Raw genomic sequence first — 18131 nt, 5'->3', positions numbered from 1 at the left:
AGGAGACTTAAAAGAAGAACAGCGCCCGAGTGACTCACATTTTCGCAAAAGCGCTCTCGGTCATCCCTGCAGGCAAAATATAAATGCCGGTCCAAATGGAAGTCATCGGAGGACAGCTCGGCCACCCGGAGAATGGCCTTCTTGCACAGTTCAGAGACTTGAATCTTGGGTTCTTTTTCTTCTGCTTCCTTCACCAGGCCTTTCTCCAAGCATGACACCACCTCACCTTGGGAATGTGCGTCCTAAAATCACAAAGATAGGAATGTTATAAAGCTTTTATCACATGGACTTCTGTGTGTGTGTGTGTGTGTGTGTAGTGTGGGGAATTTAATCCAGAGGCATTCTACCCCCAAGCTACATTCCCAGAGCAGTTTTGTTTCTTATTTGGAAACAGGTTCTCACTAGTTTGCTGAAACTCATGAAATTATTGAGGCTGTCCTTGAACCCGTGGACCCTCCAGTATCAACTTCCCAAGTACTGAGATCACATGCGTGCACCTCCAAGCCTGGCTATCGCATGGACTTCAAATAAGCATCATTTGTTAAAAAAAAAAAAGTAACAAACCCCCCAACATATAGTTAGCATAGGCATGTCCCACTGAGAGATCAAATGGAATCAAGCACATCATGGAATTAAAACAAAAATATGTGCCTTCACTCATCTTTGGGTAGAACACACATGACATAGCCAGGCGTGGTGCTGCACGCTTGTGCTCTCAGTACTCGGGAGGCTGAGACGGGAGGATCACAGGTGCGAAGCCAGCCGCAGCAGCTTACTGAGGCTCTCAGCAAACTTAAGACTCTGTTTCCAAATAAAATATAAAATAGGTCTGGAGGTATAGCCTGGAAGTAGAAGGCCCATGGGTTCTATCTCTAGTACCACCAAAAATAAAATAAGATAAAATAAAATATAGGTAAGTTGCAGTCTATTTTTTATTCTTTAATTTGAGGAGGGACTCAGAGTTGTGGAGGGCCTCACTAAGTAGCTGAGGCTGGCTGAGGCGATCTTGCTGTCTCAGCCTCTCAAGTACTGGGATTACAAGCCACCACGCCCAGCTCCAGCCTTCTTTTCTTTTGTTTTGAAACAGGGTCTCACTACAGTGTTAAGAGTCCTGTCACGTTTTGCTGAGGCTATCTTTGAACATGCGCTCTGTCTCAGCCTTTGAGTACTAGGATTACAGCCGTGTGGCACTATGCCCAGCTCACTCTGATGTTTTAGATTTACCACACTGCTATTTAACAAGATTACCATGATTTATATAAACTGCTTCTGAGACTTTTTCTAAAACCACACAATTACCTTTAATTATACATTGTATTACCCCATAGCAACCACATGCATTGACTCATCCAAAATAGAAAAAAACTTCTCCTAAATAGTTTTTCTTTTTTTTTATTTTGAAACAGGGTCTCACTAGGCGGATGAGAGGCTCGCTACTTGCTGAGGCTGTCCTTGAACCTGTGATACTCCTGTCTTGGCATCCTATGTACTGGGATTATAGGTGTATGCCACCATGCCCGGCTCCCCCTAAATATTTTCTATTTAGGGGTCCTAATCTTCTATACTCATAAGATAGGCTACAACAACATCTGGAAATACAAAAACATCTGGAAATACAGTGTTAGCACTTATTGATACACACATATAAATAGTTACAGTAAAATAAAGTCTAGCTGGGCATGGTGGCACACCCCTGTAATCCTAGTACTTGGGAGACCGAGGCAGGAGGATTATAGGTTGAAAGCCAACCTGTAACTTAGTGAGGCTCTCAGTAACTTAATGAGACCTTGTTTCAAAACAAGAAAGAAAATAGAGTGTAGTTCAGAGGTAGAATGTCTGAGGGGGGAGAATATGAATGAATCTATCAGGATATACTGAAAAGATACCTAAATCCAGGTAGGAAAACATTTACTTCAAGCACACTTTCAACTAAAAGAAGTATTACATATGTTCTATCTTATTGTAATTCAATTTGTTCTAAAACAGCAATAACCGAGTATTTTCATGAAAATGCCCATATTTTTTCTTAACATGCCTATGAACAGAGGATAGAAGAATTGTAATATCTACTGTAAAAAAAAAAAAAAGCAAAAAAAAAAAAACCCACCCCAAAACAGGCTTAAAAGTGTTATGCGTCAGCTGGGCGTGGTGGCACATGCTTATAATCCCAGTACTTGGGAGGCTGAGACAAGGAGGATCGCAGGGTCATGGCCAGCCTCAGCTACTTAGTGAGGCCCTCTACAACTTAGTGGGACCCTGTTTCAAAATAAAGAATAAGGGGAGTGGTGAGTTGGCCCGGGATACCCTCCCCACTCATGCCATTTTGGCATGGGGCTGTAACTATTTTCTGTATTTCTATTTTCTGTATTTCTATCTTTTTAATAAACTTCTTTAAATCTTCAAAAAATAAAAAATAAAGAATAAAAAATAGGGCTGGTGGTGTAGCTCAGAGGTAGCATGCCCCGAATTCAATCCCCAGTAACACACACACACACACACACACACACACACACACACACACACAAGTGTTATGCATGTGTGTGTAATATGCCTGGCTAACAGTTCATCATTTATTTCTCTAGACTTGGGGTCAATTTTTGTGTGTGTGGGTGAGGTCTATTAGTCTTAAAATCTGTATGTGTGGGCCGGGCGTGGTGGTGCACACTTGTAATCCCAGTATCTGGGAGGTGGAGACCAGAGGATCACAGTTTGTGGCCAGCCTCAGCTACTTAGCAAGGCCTTTTACAACTCAATGAGACACTGTTTCAAAAATAAAAAGACTAAAAAATAGGGCTGGAGGTGTAGCTCGAAGGTAGAATGCCCCTGGGTTCCATCCCCAGTACTGAAAAAAAAAAAAGTATGTGTGTTTTGTGTACTTTTCTGAGCAGGCTTTGTGGTTTTCCAAAGGCACTGACCCACAGCTGATCAAGAAGCGCCTCCTATCCTCTATCTAGACCTTAACCTTTTCTACCCAATGCTTAGAAACCTGGGATGACTGAAAAGTTGTTTTGGAGAGCAACTGTGAACAGATAAAACTCTGAAGGATGAACAGGGGGTGGGGGGGGGCACAGCCGAGAGATCCGGAGTCGGGCTCCTTTTTTCTTCCTAATTAATGAGGCCACTTCCACTTAGGCAAGGCCCTTTCTACCTCCTAAAGAAGAAACAAACTAAAGATCTGGACAGAAACATATACTAGTTACAGTATGCAAGTGATTATTATAATATTATACTGTAAAACAACAGCCTGTATTAAATTTTAGTAGGCCATAAAAACTTATTTAGTCACTAGCAATTAGATTTTTTTCTTCCAATTAATAAAAATTTCATCTGGAGTTGGTGGCAAACACCTGTAATCCTGGTAGCTGGGAGGCTGAGACAGGAAGATTGCAGATTTGAGAAGTGAGACTCTCATCAGCCTAAGGAGAGCCTGTTTCAGAAAAATAGATATAAAACAGGGATGGGGTGCAGCTTAGAGGTAGAAAGAATGCCTGTGGGTTCAATCCCCAGTACCACAAAATAAATAATAAAATCATAATCATATATAGAAATGCATAAAAAGTGCAGAATCCTATTTTTACTCATAAGAATCAAAAGAAGAACTTGTGCTTCACCATAAGATCTAACAGACTGTGATGGTTTATAGTCAATATTATACATAAAGGAAGGTAAATATAATAGCAGGCGAGATGACTCTTGATTGAAGCCTTTAATCCAGGCGTAATATGGCAAGGAACTGATTTCCATATAATGAGTCTGCTAAGTGTTTCCCTGCATATTTGGGGCTTATAATTGCCTTAAACATGCCACCAGGAAGACTAAATATTTAGACCTATTATACTTCTTAATGGTTCCATTTGCTTTTATTAGGTTCAAGGCAGCATCATGGTGGCGTAAGAACCCCCCAAGGAATCTAAGATTCCCTTTAACTGCAGCAATTGTAGTATCTCACATCGGCACTGGGTCATCATATCACTTCCACTTCATGTTTTAATTCACTATATCTTTCAGATAAATAACTGTTTCAAATAAAAATACTCTAGGAGTTCCCTAAGTCTCTGAGCTAGCTGATTCAGTCCACTTCAATTATGTAACTGAAACATACAAATATTTGACAAGACAGACCATATGGTCAATTACCAAATAGGAATAAAAGCAACTGAAGTGAACTAGACGCCTGCACATTACCTGTGGGAAATAAAATTACTGAGATTTTAAAAAAGCTTGGTTATAGCCGGGCGTGGTGGCACACGGTTGTAATCCCCGCGCTTGGGAGGCTGAGACAGGAGGAACACACAGGTTCAGCCTCAGCTACGTAGTGAGGCCCTGTTTCCAAATAAAATATAAAATATAGGGCTGGGAGTATAGCCCGGAGATAGAAAGCCTCTGGATTCCACCCCCAGTACAAAAAAAAAAAAGTGCTTGGTTATTACTATACACACCTGAAATATTGAAATATGAATAGCTTTTTTTTTTTTTTTTTTTTGGCAGTGGTAGGGACTGAACCCTGGACCTGGCACTGGCACATGCTGGGCAAGCCCTCTACCATGGAGTTATATCCCAAGCCCTTTTCAAATTTTTATATTTATTTATTTTTGGTGGTACTAGGGTTCCTGGAAACCCTTCTACCTCCGGGCTACACTCCCAGACCTATTTTTATATATTTTTTAAATTTGGAAACAGGGTCTCTTAAACCAGTGAGGTTGGCTTCTAATCTGTGTGATGCTCTTGTCTCCGCCTCCCAAGCGCGGGGATTACAAGCGTGCGCCACCAAGCCCGGCTCAAATTTTTATTTTGAGATAGGGGCTCAGTAAGTTGTCCAGATTGGCCTCAAATCCCCAGTCCTCCTGCTTCTGCCCCCAAGGGGCCGGGGTCATAAGCACAGGCCTCCACACTGGCAAGCACTCAGCTTCTGTCTGTGCTATCGTCCTGTTTCAGCCTTTCTGGGGGCTCCTGAGATCCACACGGTAGGAAGAGAATGGTTTGAAGCAGGAGGTAATGAAATGACGCAAGCACTAGAGCTTGCAGGGGTGATGCTGTGGCACGAGCCACAGTTAAGCTCCTTTCTGGAAGCCAGGTTTCAGTTTTCTTCAGGTCATGTCAATTATTTACACTTTTAGAAATCTGTCCTTTAATATTTACATTTATTTAGAAAACCCTGACGGTTTTATAAATGTATCTTCTTTTTTTCTAAAATTTATACATTAATATCTTGGAAAAATCACTATAGCTCTGAAATCATGACCTTTACATGTTCATTATAGAGGCAGGTATAAACAGATTATGAATTCTTTTTGTGTGTGTGATATTGGGGGGCTGGATCCAGAGGCATTCTATTTCTGAGCTACACACCCAGCCTACTTTATTTCTTGGAAACAGGGTCTCCCAAAGATGCTGGAAACCTTGCTAAGTTGCTACAGGGGGCCTCCAACCTGTACCCCCCCACCCCCCTGTGAGCCAGGAGGCGGAGGCAGCAGGATCTTGGGTCTGAGGACAGCTTGGGCAACTTAGAGAGGCCCAAACAAAATTTTGAAAAGGGCTGGGGATGTAGCTCAGTGCTTGCCTTGTATGCAGAGCTCCCCTGGGTTCAATCTCTAGTACTGTAAAAAAGAAAGATAAAATGACAAAAATGTCTATGTCCATGGAAACACTTTGTTATTTTAACAAATCTAGAGCCGGTCACAGCCTCTCGCTCCAGCAGTACCATTTCCTGAAGTCATTTCAGCCACTGCAGACCTAGAAACTCAGACGTACAATTGAAAGCAGGTTTTATGCTGGGTGTGATGGTCCACGCCTGTAATCCTAGTACTTGGGAGGATCGCAGGTTTGCGGCCAGCCTCCGCTACTTAGTGAGGCCCTCTGCAATTTAATGAGGCATGTTTCAAAATAAAGAATAAAAAACAGGGGTGAGGGTGTGGATTGAAGGTGGAATGTCCCTGGGTTCAATCCCCAGTACTGCAGGTTTTATACTGACAATTTAGAGCTGTAGGAAACTAATCAGCTATTACCTTGGTGGTTAATAGGCAAAAACTACTACAAAGAGTGGAACTGGCACGTGGTGGTTCGGGCTTGTAATCCCAGTACTTGGAGACTGAGATAGGAAGATCACAGGTTCGAAGTGAGCCTCAGCTACTTAGTGAGGCCCTCTGCAATTTAGTGAGACCTTGTTTCAAAATAAAGTATAAAGAACAGGGCTGGGGGTATAGCTTGGAGGAAGAATTACTATGTCAAGATTTAAAAAGGACTAAGGTCTGAAATCAGATATAATTTCCCATCACGCTAAATAAAGCCAGAGGAGCTTCCTGAATCATCGTGGTCAACTGAACTAAGTGCCTTTGTGCCATTTCTAGAATCTGCTGGGAAGGAAAAAAAACCACCTGCCTTCTTTATGAAAACTGGCCTTTCTTGGCTGTCTGAAAGCTTTGTGCCGGCTCACAGAGTATTCAAGACTGACTCGGGGGGTACTTGGGAAAGGGGACAAGGGTCTGTGCTGATATGGGGTAAGGCGTCGGGGCTTGGTGACAGCCAGACCAGCTCAGCACAAACCCCTTGCTTGAGCTGGAATGCTCAGTTGCAGGGTCCTAACACCACACCTTATTTGTCTAAGTGCCTGAAAACCAGGCAAGGTGGCTGACGCCTATTAATCCCAGAACTTGGGAGGATGAGACAAGAGGATCAGAGGTTGAAAACCGGCCTCAGCCACTTAGCAAGAACCTATTACAAATGAAAGATAAAGCCAGGTGTGGTGGTCACACTTGTAATCCCTGCTGTCAGGAGGCTGAGACCGGAAGATCGCGGTTCGCAGACAGCCTTAGCTACTTAGTGAGGCCCTCTGCAACTTAGTGAGACCCTGTTTCACAATAAATAAAAAATAGGGCAGGGGGTGTAGCTTGGAGGTCGAATGCCCATGGGTTCCATCCCAGACCTGCAAAACAAACAAACAAACAGGCCTGGGGGTGTAGCTCAAAGGTAGAATGCCCTGGGTTCAATCCCCGGGAGAGGGAGAGGGAGAGGGAGAGGGAGAGGGAGAGGGAGAGGGAGAGGGAGAGGGAGAGAGGGAGGGAGGGAGGGAGGGAGGGAGGGAGGGAGAGAGAGAGAGAGAGAGAGAGAGAGAGAGAGAGAGAGAGACTGTAAACCATAAACAAAGAGATATTTTCCATCCAATGTCCTAACAATAGGTTAATGAGCAGCAGCAGTTAACAGCTGATGCCATCATTCTCAGACCACCTCTCCTGGCATTCATTACTTTTCAAGTTTCCTTCTTTTTGCTGAGCAAACACATTCAGCATAAACCTGGCCAAACCTCTACTGTGACCTTCTGTTCACCGACTCATAATTTCAAACATAAGATCAGATACAACTTACAAAGAAAAAACTAGCTAGGTAGTTATTTTCTTCTCTGTCTTTACTATAATCAGTTCTTCTGAGATGAACATAATTATATCACACTTACAGAGCACGTTTCCTCTGACAAGTTAGAAGAACTTTCGCATATCTTAAAGTTTCCTAATATTTTCATTTTACAGATAGAAACCAACCAGTGTGCTTGCTAAGTATTTTTTAAAATGATAACAGTGAGATAGTTCAGAGAAAGATTAGAGAACTCTCTTCTTTGCTAGGGGTACATTATAGATAATATTTTGAAGATACTACTACTCTTAGCAGATATTAATTTCTGCATATCCATATATGGTACTGAAATATTTTGTTCTGAACACAAAATACATTCACAGGTCAACAGGTCTTCTGTTGTAGTGATATCTGGGACTTAAGTTTCTTTGAATTTCAACTTTAAAGTCACCTCTAATCCTGAAAGTTTCCCGCGTGAATCACACAATGGTTCTCATCTGCCAAGTTCACGGGAGCCCAAGGCTAAAGCCCATGAACAGGTACCTTTTCCCCAAGCCGAATGCTGCCGCACTTCAGAATGTTGATGTCATTTTTGCAGTCATCCATGAAGCCACAGATTAGACGGTAGTCACTGAAGATGATGGCTGTCATCTTGGTAATGTACTGGTGGCACTGATACTCGGTGATGTTGCCTCGGTGGTCCACCAAGCAGGAGACCATGTAACCCTTTCCAACTGGTTCATCGGCACATTCTTTAATCTGTTCAAAAGAAAGTGGCTGCTTTACACAAGGATTCTGTGCTTGTATCAAACACTTGTAAGAATGAGAATTCTAACGGGTTCAGAGTGCTTCTCAGCAGACAATATGCAGAGGTTCCGGGAGAGAGACACACCTTGACCAATGTACATCTTTACCTATATCCTTTGAAATATCCTTTATAAATAGTCCAGTAAATGTATTTTCTTGAGTTATGTGAGCCACTCAAGCAAATGAACTGAACCCAGGGAGAGTGTGGGAACGCTGATTTATAACTATTCGTTCAGAAGCACTGGTAAAAACCAGCGGGGGCTTGTGCCCAGCACCTACAGGGACGGCAGGGTCTGGGGAAACGAGCCTCAGCCGGTGGGAGCTGAGAGGTCTCCAGGTAGACGGTGTCAGGAAGGAGAGGACACTGGGCTGGGGTCCAGGCAGAACAGACCGCTCACGTGCTGCTGGGAGAAGCCCCTGCACGTCTGGTGCCTTAGCGCCTGTGTTGACGGCAGTGTGAGAGCAAAGGAAACAGGCTGTTTTTCCTAGACACACATCCCCACTGCAAGTACTGTGCCTTCTAGAAATACATGACTAATGTGCTCTGCAAGAAAGTATACTCGCATCCAAATACTTAGGTAGAATCCATTTATAGAGTAAACAACAAGCTGTTAACATCTACAACCCTGACAGGCGGGGAAGCCTTTTTAACTATGTAAAAAATGCAGTGGACGAGGAGGAGAGGTTCCTAGGGGTAGGCCTGGAAAACAGGCACAGAACCGAAGTCTGCGTCCTGTCCCGAGCCAAGCTACCAGCCAGCTAGAGCAAGAGGCAAATCTAAGGGCAAAGGGAAGATGACGAAAGGCAGAATATAACTTCCTGGCACGATACTGCATGTGCTCTGAATTAACTATGGATTTGGACACTTTTTTATGAACTTAGAATGCAAGCGTTAAGTGCTGTGGTCTGGAACAGGAACTTATTTAAAAGTGTTCAGAGCAGTCTTGCAAGACATTTGGGAGGGGGGGGAGACCCCTGCTAACTAGTCTGAGTGGTGTAGACATATGATCAAGCATAACCAAGTCCTTCAACATGGTTAGAGTTCCCCAGAAGTACATCTCAAACTACAAATGCTAATAAAACTAGCCCCCCAAAGCAGAGATTCAGGCATAAAAATATGAAAGCATCCAGGTGTGGTGGAGCACACTGGTAATCCTAGTACTTGGGAGGTCGAGACAGGAGTTCACAGGCTTGTGGCCAGAATCAGTAATTTAGATAGACTCTATTTCCAAATAAAAATTTTAAGAAAGTGGTGGGAGTGTAGGTCAGAGGTAGAATGCCCCTGGGTTCAATCCCCAACACCTTTCAAAAATGAAAAAAGTTGGCTGGGCATGGTGGCACATGCTTGTAATCCCCGCACTTGGGAGGCGGAGACAGGAGGATTGTGCAGGTTCGAAGCCAGCCACGCTGGCTTAAGACCCTGTTTCCACATAAAAATATAAAAAATAGGTGTCTGGGAGTGTAGCCCGGAGGTGGAAGGGTTTCCAGGAACCCCAGTACCACCACCACCACCACCACAACAACAATAACAAAAACAGTGGAGACCACTCTACCTTACTATATCATCTGCTGTAAGTATGCACGAGCACAAAACAAATATAATCTCCTTTTTCAAAAGGGCTGCATGAGTGACATTCTACAAGCTACCTCATAGACAACTGGGTCTCTTTATGTGTAGCTCCAGGATCGCATCAAGACCAAGTCAAAACTCAGTTTAAGACGGAAATTTGTAGGCAGGTGTGATGGCACACACCTGTAATACCAGCATTTGGGAGGCTGGGAAAGGAAGACCCCAGGTTTGCGAATAGCCTCAGCAACTCAGTGAGGCCCTCTGCAACTCGGTGAGGTCCTATTTCAAAGTAAGGAATAAAAAAACTGGACTGGAGGTGGAGCTCGGAGGTAGAAGGCCCCTGAGTTCCATCCTAGTACTGGGGGAAAAAAAAAAATGGAGCCGGGTGTGGTGGCTCACGCTTATAATCCCAGCATTCGGGAGGCAGAGACTGGAGGATCGTGGTTTGGGGAAAGCCTCAGCTATTTAGTGAGGCCCTTTACAACTCATAGGGCAGGGGGCGTAGCTCGGAGGTACAATGCCCCTGGGTTCCATTTCTGGTACAGCAAAAACAAACAAACAAATAAAAAAAAATGGAAGTAAACTCTGAAGGGGTTAGGGATGCTGACTCATTCAGTGCCATTTAAAAAATGTTTCAAGCCAGGTGTGGTGGCACACACTTGTAAACCCAGCATTTGAGAGGCTGAGACAGGAAGATCGTGGTTTGAGGCCAGCCTCAGCTACTACTTAGTGAGGCCCTTTGCAACTCAGTGAGATCCGGTTTCAGAATAAAGAATAAAGAATAAAAAATAGGGCAGGGGTGTAGCTCGGAGGGCGAATGCCTTAAAGTAGGATTCTTAAACTTAGAGGAGGGAGCTGTAACACAAAGGTTTTGCTGGCAACTATGTTCTTCCTAGTATTTAATTTTCCTGACTCCAGTACCAACTCGCTGTAGGAAGGGAGAAGCGTCCTCCTTATCTGGATCTTCTACAAAACCGTAGCCACGAAAGGCCAGGCTGCAGGGGACCAGTACTGCTCGCACGCTGTAGTGAAGGGAGGCTGATGGGAAGAGTGAAGTCACCAGGCGAGTATGCACACCCTGAGCTGAACGCCCACCTGGTAAGCAAGTTGGTATAGACTTAATCCTGACAGAGTGGGCAACACAAATGTGTGTGTGTAAAACCTTAAAAGAAGCAACCTACTTCTACTTGACAGTTACAAACTATAGTGGGAATATATAAACACTTAAAGGTCAAGCGTGGAACTCTTTGTTAGTATTTGTTTCTAAGCAAACACCTCTCCCTTTGATATTTTAAAGCTGGAGGGTTAGTCATATAGGTAGCTAAGGGAATCTGAGATACGGAATATCAAAGAAGCTGAAGATCAATTTTTCAAAGATAAATTATTCTGTTCTGAAGTCCAAGGTAAATAGGAAGGGTCACTGCCTTTTTTTTTTTTTTTTGGTACTGGGGTTCCTGGAAACCCTTCTACCTCCGGGCTACACTCCCAGACCTATTTTTATACATTTTTAAAATTTGGAAACAGGGCCTCTTAAGTCAGCACAGCTGGCTTCGAACCTGCGCGATCCTCCTGTCTCCGTCTCCCAAGCGCAGGGATTACAAGCGTGCGTGACCACACCCAGCAGGATCACTGCTTTAAAGAAATAAAAGGTACATGACCCAGCGTAAGGACTGAGGCAGAGAGAAGGTTCTATCAGACCCCAAAGTGCCCTGAGTGAGGAGCACAGCTGAGGACTTGTTTGGGTGAGACCAGATCTTTCTTCCTTCCTTCCTTCCTTCCTTCCTTCCTTCCTTCCTTCCTTCCTTCCTTCCTTCTTTCCCTCCCTCCCTCCCTCCCTCTCTCTCTCTTTCTTTCTTTCTTTCTTTCTTTCTTTCTTTCTTTCTTTCTTTCTCTCTCTCTCTCTCTCTCTCTCTCTCTCTCTCTCTCTCTCTCTTTCTTTCTTTCTTTCTTTCTTTCTAGTACTGGAGATGGAGATCAGGTCTTTCTTAACAGCCCAGGAGAAGTGGCCTTGACTAACATCCTCAACAGTGTCAGCTAGAGGACAAGCTAGTCTTTGGCAAGACCCAGGACTATGGAAAACAGCAACTGGATTCTCTGTGATCTCTGGCTTTCTAGAGTTTCTACTGTTAATTTTTTAAAAAATGAGCAGGGCGTGGTGGCACATCTTTGTAATTCCAGCATTTAGGAGGCTGAGACTGGAGGATCGTGGTTCACGGACAGCCTCAGCTGCTTAGTGAGGCCCTTCACAACTCCATGAGACCCTGTTTCAAAAATAAAAAAGCCTAAAAATTTAGGGCTGGGAGTGTACCTCAGGGGCAGAATGCCTCTGAGGTTTCATCCCCAGTACCACAAAATAACAAAACAAACCAAAACAAATTTAAAATATCACAATTTTCATTAATATCATTTGCTGTTTTACAGAGATAAGATAAATATTGCAAAAAATTTCCCCATTAATGTCTGTATAGGGCTATATATCTTCCTTTCTTCTTTGGGCATTCTACCTCTGAGCTACACCCCCAGCCCTATTTTATTTATTTATTTATTTATTTATTTATTTATTTATTTATTTATTTATTTATTTATAAACAGGGTCTCAATAAATTGCTATGGCTGGCTCTGAACCTGCAATCCTCAGTGTCTAAGCCTTCCAATTACTGGGATTAGAGGCATGTGCCACTAAACCCAGTTTATACATTTTCATTAATTATTTGTCTTTTCACTCAATATCATTTTATAACTACATGAACACACCTTTTAGCTCTGAACAGGTAAAGTGGTTCAACTGACCCAAGATAAGAGTCAAACACTCAGGGGTGCTGACAGGTCTCCTGGGGAGACCACTTGGCTTCCTCAAGCTGGCACCTGTGAAGCAAGAGAGAGGGGCCAGGCAGGGTGGCACATGCCTATAATCCTAGTATGCAGGAGGCTGAGACAAGAGAATCGCAGGTTCACGGCCAGCCTCCGCTGCTAGTAAGGCCCTCCACAACTCAGTGAGACCCTGTTTCAATAAATAAATAAATAAATTAATTAATTAATTTTAAAAATAGGGCTGAGAGCTCAGCATGGTAACACACGCTTGTAAACCCAGTACTTGGGAGGCTGAGACGTGAGGATTGCAGGTTCATGGCCAGCCTCAGCTACTTAGTGAGGCCTTCTGCAACTTAGTGAGACCCCGTTTCAAAATAAAGAATAAAAATATGGGGCTGGGGGTGTAGCTCAGAGGTAGAATGTCCCTGAGTTCAATCTCCAGTATCATAAAAAGGGGAGAACTGGAGTTGTAGTTTGGAGGTAGAATGCCCTTGGGTTCCATCCCCAGTACCACAACCCCTCAAAAAAGGCGAGAGAGCAGCGCTGAAGCTCCTGGGGTTGCTTCAGGATTGGGGACCAACAGAACCTGATTCCCAACTATCTCAGCCAATAGCAGTCTAATTCCACCCAGTTCCATTTTCTCAGCCTAGACAGATGTGAATTCCAAGAAGAGTAAAGCCACCTCCTCTTTCAGTGACTGGTCTGGTCAAAAGACATATTTTCTCTTCTAAGTCACGAAACATCCATAGAATGCTTTCACAACCTACCTCTGATATGGTCGATTTGCAAACTTCTCTGGCCACAGATTCAAATTTGGGATCAGTAGTCAGGTTCAGCTTGTAATTCCACAACAACTAGGTTCCAGAGGAAAACCAAATAGAAAACAAAGCAAAACAAAAGCGTTCAGTTAGAACAGGATGAGATTTATCACAAGTGGTTACCATAAATGATAAAAGCCAGTAATAGATAAAACATTTTTACACATTGTGTAGCCAAAAATGTAAGATAAAAGGCTATCACATTTGTAGATAAAAGGAAAAACAAATGCAGACAAAAGCAGTAGCAAGCCAGGCGTGGTGGTGCACGCTTGTAATCCCAGCATTCGGGAGGCTGAGAACGGAGGATGGCGGTTCGCGGACAGCCTCAGCTACTTACTGAGGCCTTTCGCAACTCAGTGAGACCCTGTTTCAAAATAAAGAATAAAAAATAGGGCAGGGGGTGTAGCTCGGAGGTAGAATGCCCCTGGGTTTCCCCAGACCCGCAAAAAAAAAATAAAAAAAATAAAAAAAAATAAATAAATAAAATAAAATAAGAAGCAAATCAGTAGCATTCAGACACTTTCCTTTAAACTAAAGGATGTGTGTGGTGGGGGGGTGTACTGGAGTGTGTACTGGGACTGAATCTAGCGGCATTCTAACTTTCTACCTTTGAGCCCCACCTCCAGCCTGATTCTAGTTCTCACTTGGAAACAGAGTCTCACAAGGTTGATGAGCATCTCACTACTTGCTGAGGCTGTCTTCAAACCTGCGATCCTCCTGGCTCAGCCTCCCAAGTACCGGGATTACAGCGTGAACCACCATGCCTGGCTCTTTAAAGTATTTTTGTTTTGTTTTGTTTTCTACTGAGAACGGAATCCAGGGGCTTTCTACCTCTGGGATATACTTCCAAACCTATTTTATATTTTATTTGAAAACAAGGTCTGAGTACTGAGATTACAAGCGTGTGTCACCATGCCTGGTTTAAAATAAATTTTTTAAACAATGAATTAAAAATTATTTGGGAGCCAGGCATGGTGGCACACACTTGTAATCCCAATACTTGGGAGGCTGAGACAGGAGGATCTGGGTTCACAGCCAGCCTCAGCTACTTAGTGAGGCCCTCCATAACCTAGTGAGATCCTGTTTCAAAATAAAAAGTAAAAAATGGGCTGGGGGTGTAGCTTGGAGGTAGAATGCCCCTGGTTCAACCCCCAGCACCCCCCAAAAAATAAAGTGTGAAGGAAAAATTAACTATTAAAATCTCTGATAAACCAGGCATGGTGACACAGGCCTGTAATCCTAGTACTTGGGTGATGAGAGAGAAGGATCCAGGTTTGAAAACAGTCTCAGCAAGTAGTGAGACTCATCAACCTAGTGAGACACTGTCTCAAAATAAAAATGAACAACAGGGCTGAGGATGCAGCTCAGAGGCAAAATGCCCCTGGGTTTAGTACCTGGTACCATAAAAATAAATAAGTAAATAAACAAATAAATTCTCTGACAAAGTTTTCAGAAAATATAAACAGGTTATAAAAGCTAACTTCTGCTTAAACCCAGAGTCTAACCCGGAAGCTCGGAGCTTCTGCCTCAGGTCTCAGCCAACGGTGCTTCCAGAAACCAGTCTCATGAAGGAGTGCTGCCCGGCACGTGACTCCCGCATCTCTACCCTGTTCCTTTACCACACTTGGCTTGAAGCCGGGATGTGGCTCAGCAGCAGAGCACCTGCCCGACACCGAGGCCTTGGCCGTGACCCCAGCACTGACCAAAACAAGGAAGCCACATCTGACCACACGTCACAAAGTCTACTTTACACAACAGTTTTGTTGTGGTTTTCTGTGTTTCCGTTTGTTGTTGTTTTACAGTATTGGGGCTCAAACCCAGGGCCACCCCTACCTGACCAGTTTAATATGTCTTAAGCCACAAAATGCCTAAAGCCCATGTTTTCCCAGCTGAGGGCCAAATCTTACTTTATCACTGCAGCTTTGGTTAAAAAAATTTCAATTTCTGAAAAGTAGCAAAAATGAGCCTTCAAACTATTCAAAACGAAGGCTTTGAAGGATACAGGACATGAGATGTGTTTCTGGAAGGGAGCCCATTCTTTCTCCCGATGTAGACTCCAGGAAAAAAGAACACAGCCATTCACTGGATCAAGTGCCTGCTTAGGGCTTATGGCGCACCACACACAGGCGACTCTCCAGGAGGCTTGCAGGTTACTGGAGGAAACGGGCAAGGGTTTACTGAGCTGGGCACAGTGGCACACATTTGTAATCCTAGTACTTGGGAGGCTGAGACAGGACGATTGCAGGGTCAAAGTCAGCTTCACCACTCAGTGAGGCTCTTAGCTCAGTGAGTCCTGTTTTTAAATAAAAAATAAAACAGAGCTGGGGGTATACCTCACAGGTAGAATGCCCTTGGTTTCGATCCCCAGCACCCCCCACCACCACACACAAAGTTTACCAAGTACATACTATCTTCCAGGCACTGTGAAAGGAAGTGGGGCATAACGCAGGAGACCCAGTCTGCCTGTCTAGTGGTGGCTGCAGTCAACAGGGGAGGAGTCCACGGGGCTCGGTCAGGGAAGACGACTGGGGAAACTGCCATCTACGGGAAGACTGGAAGGCCTGCTGGTTCAGGAGCAGGGAGGAGCCAGCCTCAAGCAAATGAGTGGGGCGTGAGCACTGAGGTCGCGGGAGGGGCCTCAGAGGAACCAAGTCCAAAGAGGATGGCTCAGGCCAGGCCCGGCTGCTTCAAAGGCTGGCAAGCCACGAGAGAACTTTAACCCCGGGACAATGGGCTCAAACTCCAGTCCCACAAAATCAGCAGCAATAATAAAATAAAATAAGTCAAAACAAACAAGCAGTTTCTGTCAAGTCCCATTCTAAAGTCCTCCTCAGAGGGAAATACTTTAAAAATCTTTTTGCTTTTATTTTTGGACTAGGGGATTGAATCTAGGGGCATTCTACCTCTGTGCTATGCCCTGGCCCTTTTTATTTTGAAATAGGGTCTCTTAGAGTCTTGCTAAATTGCTGAGGCTGGCCTCAAACCAGCAATCCTGTCTCCAAATCCCAAGTACTGGCATTATAGGCGTGCACCGCCATGCCTGGCTTCAGGTATGCTATCATTTATACTACAGACGAGGAATGGACTCTCAGGCCTCCCAATGCATCTAAATCACAGAGTCAGATGGTTGGCATTGACGTTATTGACTATGTGAGAGATGTAATTATATAGAGAGTGAGCCATATAGAATATCTTATATTTCTTTCTCTGTACAACTTTAGTTAATTGTACAATTGACAGTTATTTACTTCATAGACCTACTTTCTTTTTCTTTCCCTTTCTTTCTCTTTTTTTTTTTTTTGGGGGGGGGTACTGGGTCTAGATCCAAAGGCAGGTGTCCTCTAATCAGTTCAGTTCTGCACTGTCTACCTGGAGAATCAGACCACATTTATCATTGGGGGGGGGGTACTGGGAGTTGAACCCAGGGGCATTCTTCCACCGAGCTACACCTCCAGCTCTATGTTTTATTCTTTATTTTGAAACAGGGCCTAAGTTGCAGAGGGCCTCACTAAGTAGCCAAGGCTGATTGTGAACCCAGATCCTCCTGTCTTGTCTGCCCAAGTGCTGGGATTACAAGTGTGCGCCACCTCGCCCGGCTGCTGTATTTCTTTAAATGTGTAGAACAATAACCTGAGCGGCTGAGTTGCCTCTATTTCGCCAGCTCCTACCACTCAGACTCTTGAGGATCCCGGATCCTGACGTCAAGCCCCCTCTACAAAACTCACCTCCTGCCCCACTCTGTATAGACGTCTACCAAAGCACCTGATACTTTTGCACAGTAAAAATTTAAGGCAGTTGGAAATCACATCACAGACTACATGAAAACTTTAAAATACAGCATTTTAAAACTGTCAGCTTGACTAGAACTAATTATGTTAGAGGACTGATTATTTTCATTTGGTAGCTGTAATAAAAAAAAAAAAGCTTAAGAACATAAACACTATTTGGCAAAACCTGCTGGTTTCTACAATGAAGGGGTTTTTTGCAAATTTACCATGGTCCTTAAACATGGTTTATGATCATTTTCAGATTAAGACAATCTAAAAAGAAAGAAAGAAATCTTCCTAGCACAAGGGGAAGAGCATCCCAAAGTCTGTCACCGTATATCGAGAGCACATATGGCAAGTCACAGAAAATCCACACTTACGTGATTGCAGTCTGAAGAAATTTCATTTTCAGGCTAGAAGAAAAAAAAGAGAGATGATGTTTAAAACAAAACAAAAAGCAATCTCTCCAGTTTTGATACACCACCAAAATAAACTCAAAACAAGACATCTGAATATTCAACTAACTGTGCCTGTTCAGTGTAAGGACTTTAAGTGGAGCTCGTGTGTCTTCAGATCGCTGGCGAGGCTTACACGAGACAGCACGCGAGGCCGAATCTCTTCCCAATCTGTGTGTTGGCCGAAACCCACGGTGCAAAAGGTGCTCAAGCAAAGGCACTAGCAATGCAAGGACCTTTACAAGAAAGGTCCTAATTTTGTAGAGGATCGGGCATAATACAAGTGTCCTTTTTTTAAAGAAAGTCACATGTTTTAAAAAGCAGATTTATGAACGACTGCAGAGAAGGATTAACCATGCCTTAAAACTTAGTTAATGTCAGCGGGCGTATGGCGCACGCTTGTAATCCTAGTACTTGGGGAGGCTGGGACAGGAAGATTGCAGGTTCAAGGCCAGCCTCAGCTACTCGGTGAGGCCCTCTACAACTTAGGGAGACGCTGTTTCAAAATAAAGAATAAAATATGGGGCTGGGGTGCACTTGGAGGTAGACTGCCCCG

The 18131-nt window shown here is 43.8% G+C and overlaps 1 protein-coding gene across 3 annotated transcripts in view; it reads right to left on the bottom strand.

Moving 5' to 3' along the window:
- The window catches only part of GLG1 (golgi glycoprotein 1), a gene marked incomplete at both ends in the record, with an annotated part of 128414 nt that overhangs the window by 49696 nt on the left and 60587 nt on the right, over positions 1-18131 (bottom strand). For 2 of the 3 annotated variants that reach the window (XM_080703377.1, XM_080703378.1), the window contains 4 exons: positions 39-242; positions 7891-8106; positions 13303-13389; positions 17501-17533. In XM_080703377.1, coding sequence (XP_080559503.1) covers positions 39-242; positions 7891-8106; positions 13303-13389; positions 17501-17533 — 540 coding nt within the window. The remainder of the gene's footprint in view (positions 1-38; positions 243-7890; positions 8107-13302; positions 13390-17500; positions 17534-18131) is intronic. The other variant, XM_080703379.1, reaches the window with a different exon arrangement.

This window comes from Muscardinus avellanarius (genome assembly GCF_963383645.1).
Source record: "Muscardinus avellanarius genome assembly, chromosome: 10".
Classification (NCBI taxonomy): Eukaryota; Metazoa; Chordata; class Mammalia; order Rodentia; family Gliridae; genus Muscardinus; species Muscardinus avellanarius.
The sequence above is the reverse complement of the archived record's forward strand: the minus strand, read 5'-3'. Positions and strand labels throughout refer to the sequence as shown.